A 12,223-nucleotide genomic window follows, 5' to 3' on the forward strand; every position below is an offset into this window, starting at 1 on the left:
GCTTTCGTGTACCCTTTATGAATGCACAACACAAAGCTTTACGCTTCGCTTGGGCCCTTCAACATCGACATTGGACTGTTGATGACTGGAAACTGTTGACTGATTGGACGAGTCTGGTTTCAGATTGTATCGAGTGGATGGACGTGTACCAGTATGGAGACAATCTCTTGAATCCATGGATCCTGCATGTCAGCAGAGGACTGTTCAAGCTGTTGGAGGCTCTGTAACGGTGTGGGGCGTGCGCAGTTAGAGTGATATGGGACCCCTGACAGGTGTAGATACGACTCCGACAGGTGACATGTACCTAAGCGTCCTGTGTGATCACATGCATCCATTCACGCCCATTGTGCATTCCGACGGACTTGGGCAGTTTCAGCACGACAATGCGACACCCTACAAGTCCAGAGTGGTTCCAGGAACACTCTTATGAGATTAAACACTTTAAACACTTCCGCCGCCCACCAAAGTGCCCAGACAAGAACATTACTGAGAATATCTGGGATGTCTTGTAGCGTGCTGTTCTGAAAAGAGGTCTCCAACTCCTCGTACTCTTGCGGGTTTATGGACATCCCGCAGGATTCTTGGTGCCTGTTCCCTCCAGCATTACTTCAGACATTATTCGAGTCCATGCCACGTCGTCGTGTTGCGCCACTTCTGCGAGCTCGGGAGGTGGGGGCTACACGATATTAGGGAGATGTACCAGCTTCTTTGGCCTTTCAGTGTATCTCTCCGTACACAAAACATCATCGTCCAAGTGTCATTGTACCGTGGGCGTATGGTTATCTTTCCAGATTCGAACCTGTGATATCTAAAGAGGTTTGAGTCGTAGTTCATGACTAATAGTCGACAGTCAAGTTATAATATACAGATCCATTTGCGACAGTAGTACAATTCCTTATTTTGAGCGATTTTAATAATGCACATATCGTCGCTGTAAATGGTTGGAGCATAAACTCATTCAGTTTCGGAAGGTTTGCACTACCAGCGTTTAGAAATTTTGTTACTATTGTCACTTAAAACTTGTAATTACGTTTTCCTTCATTAAATAGCTAAGCTGTTTACGCAAAAACCTAGTAACTTCGACTAACATTCATATAACACGCGTCAGCGTCGTCTTACTCCTAGTCTGAGACGTCACGAGAGCTTCAGCCAATAAGTGAGCGTTTTCGACCACGTGATCAAATCGTGATATTTGATGTGATTTCTGAAATTTTCCCGGCGTATTTCTTCTTGCAGCAATTTTCGGGTTCTGAGCCGGATACCATCAACATTGTGCTACGATATTTCGGCCCAGAGACGTCCGTACATCAGACCTGCCTCAAGTCTCTTCAGTAATTCGTCTACTGACCTGAGGATGGCCGGACGTCTCTGGGCAGAAATACCGCGGCAGAATGTTGATGGGATCCGGCTGCAAACGCAAACATTATTGGAAGTGATATTTAATGATTTTTAAGCTTTAATATAATATAAATAACATGTATTTCGTGAGCATATTGGCCCTAAATGTTATTTGAATCTTATAATCACTCAGAATAACAGTCCGAACCATATTTTTAACACTGGAAAATAGCCTATTGTTCTTCTCGCGTACCAATTCACGAATCGAACAGGAATAGGGGTAAAGTTGTCAGATGTACCCATAGCCATCTACCGCAAGATGGCCTGTGGAGTATTGCTGTAGATGTGTAGAAATTATCAGTTTTTTCCTTGTTGAACGAAATTTCCAGTTTGGTTACTTTTACTCGAAACTTGTATTATTGCTTTCACAAGTTACATACTTCCACGTTCTGCACTCTGTTGTATGACAATTGTTTTGTAATGAGGCGTTATGTTGTTGAGTAAACATTTCGATATCCTTAATCGACTTTGAGTCGACCAGGACCCGTTGTGCACAGCGACCGTGTGCCATAAGGAAGGACAGGCAATTCCATTAGTTTTTATTGCTCTTGCAAATCCAGATTTCGGCTATAAATAGCGTCATACTTCAACAGAACTGTGTCGGTTCCTGTCACTGTATCTTCTTACATGTGTATAGGCAGAAGGTTGAAATTTCCATTTAGTTTCTACGTAAGCTTGTTTGTACTAAATTCTTTTGATGTGCTACCTGTTTAACTCAAAATAAAAGTCTGAGCTTTCGGCAACATCCACCACTTACTTACTTACTGACCCTATGACTTATGTTAGAAAATACATTAAGGAAAGCCAAACCTACGTTTCTAGCATTTTTTCACTTAGACAAAGCTTTTGACAATGTTGACTGGAATACTCTCTTTCAAATTCTGAAGGTGGCAGGGGTAAAATACAGGGAGCGAAAGGCTATTTACAATTTGTACAGAAACCAGATGGCAGCTATAAGAGTCGAAGGGCATGAAAGGGAAGCAGTGGTTGGGAAGGGAGTGAGACAGGGCTGTAGCCTATCTCCGATGTTATTCAATTTGTATGTTGAGCAAGCAATAAAGGACACAAAAGAAAAATTTGGAGTAGGAATTGAAATCCATGGAGAAGGAATAAAAACTTTGAGGTTCGCCGATGACATTGTAATTCTGTCCGATACAGCAAAGGACCTGGAAGAGCAGCTGAACGGAATGGACATGGTCTTAAAAGGAGGATATAAGATGAACATCAACAAAAGGAAAACGATGATAATGGAATGTAGTGGCATTAAATCGGGTGATGCTGCGAGAATTAGATTAGGAAATGAGACTCTTAAAGTAGTAAATAAGTATTGCTATTTGGGGAGCAGAATAACTGATGATGGTCGAAATAGAGAGTATATAAAATGTAGACTGTAAATTGCAAGGAAAGCATTTCTGAAGAAGAGAAATTTTTTAACATCGAGTATAGATTTAAGTGTCAGGAAGTCGTTTCTGAAAGTATTTGTGTGGAGTGTAGCCATGTATGGAAGTGAAACATGGATGATAAATAGTTTAGACAAGAAGAGAATAGAAGCTTTCGAAATGTGGTACTACAGAAGAATGCTGAAGATTAGATGGGTAGGTCACATAATTAATGAGGAGGTATTGAACAGAATTGGAGAGAAGAGAAATTCGGGGCACAACTTGACTTGAAGAAGGGATCGGTTGGTAGGGCATATTGTGAGTCATCAAGGGATCACAAATTTAGCCTTGGAGGCAGCGTGGAGGGTAAAAATCGTAGAGGGAGACCAAGAGATGAATACACAAAACAGATTCAGAATGATGTAAGTTGCAGTAGGTACCGGGAGATGAAGAACCTTTCACAGGACAGAGTAGCATGGAGAGCTGCATCAAACCAGTCTCTGGACGGAAGACCACAACAACAACAACCTCCGTCGGGCAAGCAAGACACTGTCGAAGAATTAAGGGTGTCCGACTCCGGTACTTCTTCGGCGGTCAGCTGTTTTTCTAACGAAGACAAGTGGTGGACATTGCCGAAAGCTCAGCTTTTTACTGAGAGTTTACGCGACAGCTGCACCGACAGCGTTTAATGGGGCAAATCGGTCGTGGAAGACTTTGTGCTTTTATTGCAGTTAGTGAGTTGACATGACAGCAGTTTCGTGATGTTGAGTGTACTACATTTTCACAACCTGGTAGCTACGCTACGCGTCTCGGATTGCCATGTGCCTGCAGAGTTCACTCTTGTGTGTACTCACCGCGGTGAATTGGCCCACACGACCGGCGGCGACGGCAGCAAGGTCAGCAGCAGAGTCAACGTCAGTAGCTCCAGCGCTGGCGGGGCCGGCGCCATCGCGAACTGTCAGCAACCTGCAACAAGTCAGCGAGTCAGCACCCACTGCTCAGGCGACAGTGCACCGCCGCTGCGAAATGGTGAGAGAGCAAACACGTCCACATTGCTGCTACTCGGCGATGGGGACTTGATCTGCATCCATATTTCTTCTATGTCTACATACATAAAACTCAAGCTACTCAACAGTGCATGCCGGAGGGTAGATCGAACTAACACTACCTACGCTTCCAACATTCCCGGGCGTACTGCCGGATGCAATCGTTGAATGTCCACGATATTTCTGCGAACAACCGTTCCAAATCAAAAATGGTTCAAATGGCTCTGAGCAGTATGGGACTTAACATCTGAGGTCATCAGTCCCCTAGAACTTAGAACTACTTAAACCTAACTAACCTAAGGACATCACACACATCCATGCCCGAGGCAGGATTGGAACCTGCGACCGTAGCGGTCGCACGGTTCCAGGCTGTAGCGCCTAGAACCGCTCGGCCACTACAGCTGACAAAAAAAAAAAAAAAACCAATAAAATAACATCTCAAATCACACGGTTCTTGCAGAGGAGTTTAATTGACAGTGACAGTTGCTTTACAAAGCTAAAGATCCATTTCATAACGTTTCGATATAATTCTTTCGAATTCTCCGCTATTTCTGTCAATCTAAAACTAACTGCATGCACCCGATATACACACAATCCGCTGCTTAGAGAGAAATGTCATTTTGTTAATCATAACCCAAATATCCAAGTAACAAAACTTGATTGCAAAGTAACATAACACACACTTTTGCCTACAAGATTATATTGCCTGAAATTATTTTTTCATATAAATTATGAAATAATTTGTTTTTCTTTATTAACACTCGTCGTGTCATTCATGTTTTCGCTTTTGGCTTCCTTTAAACAAATTATGCCAAATATTACTACCATTTGCTGGAAGTCAGCACAATTTCTTATTCACAGTGACGTAAAAGGTTTTGTTAAGGTACAGCTTCCAAGCCCGAGAGCAGTGCTCAGCTTATTTGTTGACACGTTTTAAATAAAGCATTGTAAAGCAATGCAGGTCTTATTCAAACACCGAGTGCAGACAAGTCGATTCCGGTAATTGGTTTAATCTATTATACGATATTTTGATTTATATAAATTAAGTCAAATATCTACCATAATGCATAGATAATTTTAAGAATAGTTTGCCTACACATAGTCCGATTTGATTTTTGAAGTAATTTTTGTTCTTGTATGTGTTGCACCCTTCTGTCCTCATACCATCTCTGTTGGATAAATATAGTATAAACATCGTTTTTATCCGAACAGAAATGGCAATCAGCGAGAGATTCGTTTATAATTTTAATGCTTTAAATTTTCCATAAAATTCGCTTATAGTCTATTATGAAATTCTTTATAATATAAGTTGAATGAAAAGACACATGGTATAAGTAGGACGTATACGCTACTGGTCATTAAAATTGCTACAGCAAGTAGCAGATGATAAACGGATCTTTATTGGACAAATATACTACAACAGACATGTGGTTACATTTTCACGCAATTTGGCTGCATAGATACTGAGAAATCAGCACCCAGAACAACCACCTCTGGCCGTAATAACGGCCTTGATACTCCTGGGCATTGAGTCAAACAGAGCTTGGATGGCGTGTACATGTACTGCTGCCCATGTAGCTTCTACACGATACCACAGTCCATCAAGAGTAGTGACTGGCGTGTTGTGACGCGCCAGTTGCTTGGCCACCACTGACCAGAATTTTTCAGTCGTTGAGAGATCTGGAGAATGTGCTGGCCAGGGCTGCAGTCGAATTTTCTGTATCCCGAAAGCCCCGTACAGGACCTCCAATATGCGGTCGTGCATTATCCTGCTGAAATGGAGGGTATTGCAGGGATTGAATGAAGGGTAGAGCCACGGTTCGTAACACATATGAAATGTAACGTCCACTGTTCAAAGTGCTTTCAATGCGAGCAAGAGGTGACCGAGACGTGTAATCAATGGCACCCCATATCATCACGCCGGGTGATTCTCCAGTATGGCGATGACGAGTACACGCTTCCAATGTGCCTTCACCGCGATGTCGCCAAACACAGATGCAACCGTCATGGTGCTGCAAACAGAACCTGGATTCATCCGAAAAAACGACGTTTTGCCATTCGTGCTTCTCAGGTTCGTCGTTGAGTACACCATCGCAGGCACTCCTGTCTGTGATGCAGCGTCTAGGGTAACTGCAGCCATGGTCTCCGAACTGATAGTCCATGCTGCTACAAACGTCGTCGCACTGTTCGTGCAAGTGATTGTTGTCTTACAAACGTCCCCATCTGTTGACTCAGGGATCGAGACGTGGCTACACGATCCGTTACAGCCATGCGGATAAGATGCCGGTCACCTCGACTGCTAGTGCTACGAGGCCGTTGGGATCCAGCACGGCGTTCCGTATTACCCTCCTAAACCCACCGATTCCATATTCTGCTAACAGTCATTGGATCTCGACCAACGCGACCAGCAATGTCGCGATACGATAAACAGCAATCGCGATAGGCTACAATCCGACCTTTATCAAAGTCGGAAACGTGATGGTACGCATGTCTCCTCCGTACACGAGGTATCACAACAACGTTTCACCAGGCAACGCCGGTCAATTGCTGTTTGTGTACGAGAAAGCGGTTGGAAACTTTGCTCATGTCAGCACGTTGTAGGTGTCGCCACCGGCACCAACCTTGTGTGAATGCTCTGAAAAGCTAATCATTTGCATATCACAGCATCTTCCTCCTGTTGGTTAAATTTCGCGTCTGTAGCACGTCATCTTCGTGGTGTAATAATTTTAATGGCCAGCAGTGTAGGATGACTGCGGTACTGTTGTCCAAAATTAAAAAGAATCTGCCTCGGGTGAAGACGCACCGCGAAGCCTTTCTGAACCACTGAAAGCTTCAGTAATGATCAATAGTAGTTTCCTTTTTTAGTGTTGTAGCTGTGTACCTTAGTATTGTCCTGAAATTGTGATGGATTATTTATGAAGAATTTCATTGGGTGGCACACATTATGTGATCGAGGAGTTAAGTTGCCCATCTCCTTTAAGAGGCGTCCAAGACAAAAGACCACTCATTATTCTCATTGTTTGCTTTTGCACATCCGATATACTCTTCTTCGAGAGATGTGTTACCCCGGAAAACTATCCTGTAAGACAGTAATGAGAGGAAATATTGAAAGAGTGTTAAGATGTTCATCTTTTTTTCTAAAATTTAATTTTATACTTGTTCATATGATCGGGACAAACACTGGTAGCAGTCACTTCTGTAAATTATCTGGGAGTATGCGTACGGAACGATTTGAAGTGGAATGATCATGTAAAATTAATTGTTGGTAAGGCGGGTGCCAGGTTGAGATTCATTGGGAGAGTCCTTAGAAAATGTAGTCCCTCAAGAATGGAGGTGGCTTACAAAACACTCGTTCGACCTATACTTGAGTATTGCTCATCAGTCTGGGATCCGTACCAGGTCGGGTTGACAGAGGAGATAGAGAAGATCCAAAGAAGAGCGGCGCGTTTCGTTACAGGGTTATATGGTAAGCGTGATAGCGTTACGGAGATGTTTAGCAAACTCAAGTGGCAGACTCTGCAAGAGAGGCGTTCTGCATCGCGGTGTAGCTTGCTGTCCAGGTTTCGAGAGGGTGCGTTTCTAGATGAGGTATGGAATGTATTGCTTCCCCCTACTTATACCTCCCGAGGAGATCACGAATGTAAAATTAGAGAGATTCGAGCGCGCACGGAGGCTTTCAGACAGTCGTTCTTCCCGCGAACCATACGAGACTGGAACAGGAAAGGGAGGTAACGACAGTGGCACCTACAGTGCATGTGAATACGAAATATGTTACATTTATATACGTTTAGGACCCACTATTAGAGCCTGTGCCATTCATCAATCCTCTGCACGCCATTCTGGAAATCGATACTCTCTTGTGGCGTTGTAGACTACTTACAGACAACCGCATCATTTGCGAACAGCCTTATAGAGCTTCCCACGCTTTCTACTAGTCATTTATACCCTGAAGCGACATAGACACTGGTATAGGCATGCGTGGTCAAAAAGAGAGATATGTAAGGAGGCTGAAGACGACGCTGCTGTTGGCAACGCCTATATAAGACAACAAGCGACTGGCGTAGTTGTTAGGTCTGTTACTGCTACTACAATAGAAGATTATCAAGATTTAAGTGAGTTTGAACGTGGTGTTGTAGTCGGCGCACGAGCGACGGGACACAGCATCTTCGAGGTAGCGATGAAGTGGGGATTTTCCCCTACCATCATTTCACGTGTGTACCGTTAATATCAGAAATCTAGTAAAACATGGAATCTCCGACATCGCTGCATCCGGGAAAAGATCCTGCATGAAAGGGACTAATGACGACTGAAGAGAATCGTTCAACGTGACAGAAGTGCAACCCTTCCAAAAACTGCTGCAGATTTCAATGATGGGCCATCAACAAGTGTCAGCGTGCGAACAGTTCAACGGAACATCATCGATATGGGCTTTCGGAGCACCACAAAAAGCTTTACGCCTCGCCTGGGCTCGTCAATACCTACATTGGACTGTTGATGATTGGAAACATGTTGCCTGGTCGGAGGAGTGTCGTTTCCAATTGTATAGAGCGGATGCACGTGTACAGGTATGGAGACAACTTCATGAATCCATGGACCTGCATGTCAGTAGGGCAATGTTCAAGCTGATGGAAACTTTGCAATGGTGTGGGGCGTGTGCAGTTGGATTACTATGGGACCCATGGTACGTCTAGATACGACTCTGACAGGTGACACATACGTAAGCATCCTGTCTGATCACCTGCACCTATTCATCTCCATTGTGCATTCAGACGGACTTGGGCAATTCCAGCAGGACAATGCCACACCCCACACGTCCGTAGTTGCTACAGAGTGGCTCCACGAACACTCTTCTAATTTTAAATACTTCCGTTGACCATGAAGCTTCCCATTTAGGAACATTATTGAGCATATCTAGGATGCAACGTGATATCTGCAACCCGTCGTACTCTTACGAGTTTATGGAGAGCCCTGCAGGAGTCATGGCGTCAGCTGCCTTCAGACGTTTCTCGAGTCCATGCCACGTCGTTTTGCTCCACTTCCGCATGCTCGATGGGGCGCTACACGATATTAGGCAGGTGTACCAGTTTCTTTGGCTGTTCAGTGTATATGAAAATCAGTTCCTGGTGATCTCGGTTGTGCGACTAGGTCAGCAGAATGTTTCTCATAGTTTAAGCATTCATCGGTGAGTACGTTCAGAAATTAGCGACATCCCATCTTAATTGCCTTATGGCCGTACAAGGCAGTAACGTCGGAGCGGATGTGATAAATAGTCCGTCTCCTGCGAGCCGGCGAGCAGCGTTCTCCAGAGATAATTATGCGATGCGGGATGCGAGCTGCGGAGCAAAGTCCGCTCAGTGACGTCACTCGTGTTTCCCCCCTGCCCTCTTTCGAGCCGGATACGGCCTCCACAGCCTGGAGACTGGACACGCGTACACCGCGGACTAATTACGAGCCCCAGACTCACTCAGTTCGTTACGTCGTTTCGTAATCCATTGCGCGACCAGCTGTGCTGCACAGTTCCCCAGGGAATGCGGAGACTCGAAAACAGCTGACTGTCGACGGTGAAGTCAACTACCAGGGAGGATCTCTGCTACCCTGGGGGATCTTCTTTTAGACCTACCTCCAGAGTTTGCAAACCACCTTCCAGTGCTTGGCCGAGGGTAGTTCTCTACATGAATCATTTTCCCCCTTTCCTGCCCCAATCGGTAATGGACAAAAATGTGGAAAGAACATAAACATAATACACTACTGGCCATTAAAGTTGCTACACCAAGTAGAAATGCAGATGATAAACGAGTATTCATTGGACAAATATATTATACTAGAACTGACATGTCATTACATTTTCACGCAATTTGGGTGCATAGATCCTGAGAAATCAGTACCCAGAACAACCACCTCTGGCCGTAATAACGGCGTTGATACGCCTCGGCATTGAGTCAAACAGCGCTTGGATGGCGTGAACAGGTACAGCTGCCTATGCAGCTTCAATACGATGCCACAGTTCATCAAGAGTAATGACTGGCGTATTGTGACGATCCAGTTGCTCGGCCACCATTGACCAGACGTTTTCAGTTGGTGAGAGATATGGAGAATGTGCTGGCCAGAGCTGCGGACGAACATTTTCTGTATCGAGAAAGGACCGTACAGGACCTGCATCATGCGGTCGTGCATTATCCTGCTGAAATGTAGGGTTTCGCAGGGATCGAATGAAGGTTAGAGCCACGGGTCGTAAGACATCTGAAATGTAATTTCCACTCTTCAAAGTGCCGTCAATGCGAACAAGAGGTGACCGAGACGTGTACCCAATGGCACCCCATACCATCACGCCAGGTGATACGCCAGTATGGCGATGACGGACACACGCTTGCAACGTGCGTTCACCGCGATGTCGCCAAACATTGATGCGACCATCATGATGCTGTAAACAGAACCTGGATTCATCCGAAAAAAATGATGCTTTGCCATTCGTACACCCATGTTCGTCGTGGAGTACACCATCGCAGGCACTCCAGTCCGTGATGCAGCGTCAAGGGTAACCGCAGCCGTGGTCTCCGAGCTGGTAGTCCATGCTGCTGCAAAAGTCGTCGAACTGTTCGTGCAGATGGTTGTTGTCTTGCAAAAGTCCCCATCTGTTGACTCAGGGATCGACACGTGGCTGCACGATCCGTTACAGCCATGCGGATGAGATATCTGTCATCTCGACTGCTAGTGATACGAGGCCGTTGGAACCCAGCACTGCGTTCCGTATTACCCTCCTGAACCCACCGATTCCATATTCTGCTAACAGTCATTGGATCTCGACTAACGCGAGCTGCCATGTCGCGATACGATAAACTGCAATGGCGATAGGGTACAATCCGACTTTTATCAAAGTCAGAAACGAGATGGTACGCATTTCTCCTCCTTACACGAGGCATCACAACAACTTTCACCAGGCAACGCCGGTAAACTACTGTTTGTGTATGAGAAATCGGTTGGAAACTTCCCTCGTATCAGCACGTTGTAGGTGTCGCCACCGGCGCCAACCTTGTGTGAATGCTCTGCAAAGCTAATCATTTGCATATCACAGCATCTTCTTCCCGTCCGTTAAATATCGCGTTTGTAGCACCTCATCTTTGTGTGTAGCAATTGTAATGGCCAGTGCTATACATTAAAATCCGCAATACGATGTCGGAAACCCGTCGGCATTCAAAACAGGATCCAGTCGTCTCGGAATGGATGAATATAAATCCTGTATGGGTTTCAAAGAATCATAAATCAGCACCTGTACGGCTTTCATGGGAATCTTTTATGATTCTTAATGCAAAACAGTGCCAAGTTCAGGTAACAATGATGGAGGTGGATTGCGATTACGCAACCTTCTGTCCGAACGCACCAATAATATTAACTCAATAATACTGAGGTCTGGTTACTGTGATGACCGGCGGCTATGCGACGGTTATGCGACATTTCATCCTCGTGTTCACATAACCAGTCTTTTACGGTCGAGCTTTGTAAACAGGCTCCCTATCGTCTTGGAACACAGTATCACCATTGGGAAACAGACATTATTCCATGGAACGGATCTGATCAGCCGAAATGGTGACATAATGCTTGACCGTAAAGCAATCTTGGAGAGTACCCATGTGGACCTAAGTGTAGTGAAAAAATGGCTAGATCAAGAGATGCATCCCCGTGTGCAATAGCTCCTGCTAGAGGGGGTAAATTGTTTATCCTGTACCAGCACCGTTATCTACTACAGAAGATATAAGAAGAAGGGTTAACGAGGGCGGTAGTAATCAAAAACTTATATTGTTTATTCATGGGAATGCCATATCTGGTGCACTAATTATTAATGGTATTATGAACTGGCTGCCGAATTCGTTGCCAAACCTCCAGCCATGTTTCAGTTTTGGGACGTAAACACGGGCAGAAGTCGTAAACACTGTGAGACAAGACTCATTGGCCAAATGACTTTCCTCCATTGCTCCACTGTCAGGTTTTATAGGTTCAGCAGAATGTTTTCCTCTTATGGGCAACAACCGTGATTGGTTTATGAATTTCACTTCGGTCTGCTCAAGAATGGCTCTGAGCACTATGGGACTTAACATCTGAGGTCATCAGTCCCTTAGACTTAGAACTACTTAAACATAACTAACCTAAGGACATCACACAAATCCATGCCCGAGACAGGATTCGAACCAGCGACCGTAGCAGCAGCGCGGTTCCGGACTGAAGCGCACAGAACCGCTCGGCCACAACGGCCGGCACTTCGGTCTGCAATTCACAGCTTACAGAGCTCACTTTCTGTTGTTTTGGCGGCGACAGCGTTCACGGGTGCGACATTGAGCTCGGGAGTGATTTTTCCATCTGCCGCCGCGCGGTCTAGCCGCGTAGTTTTGGACGCTTTGCCACGGT

At 45.1% G+C, this 12,223-nt stretch overlaps 1 protein-coding gene across 1 annotated transcript in view; it reads right to left on the reverse strand.

Annotated features, from left to right (window-relative positions):
• The window catches only part of LOC126354818 (chitooligosaccharidolytic beta-N-acetylglucosaminidase-like), a 283,179-nt gene that overhangs the window by 159,009 nt on the left and 111,947 nt on the right, over positions 1–12,223 (reverse strand). Inside the window, exon 2 of the mRNA XM_050004757.1 lies at positions 3,632–3,743. Coding sequence (XP_049860714.1) covers positions 3,632–3,726 — 95 coding nt within the window. The 5' untranslated portion in view covers positions 3,727–3,743. The remainder of the gene's footprint in view (positions 1–3,631; positions 3,744–12,223) is intronic.

This window comes from Schistocerca gregaria, chromosome 3 (assembly GCF_023897955.1).
Source record: "Schistocerca gregaria isolate iqSchGreg1 chromosome 3, iqSchGreg1.2, whole genome shotgun sequence".
Taxonomy (NCBI): Eukaryota; Metazoa; Arthropoda; class Insecta; order Orthoptera; family Acrididae; genus Schistocerca; species Schistocerca gregaria.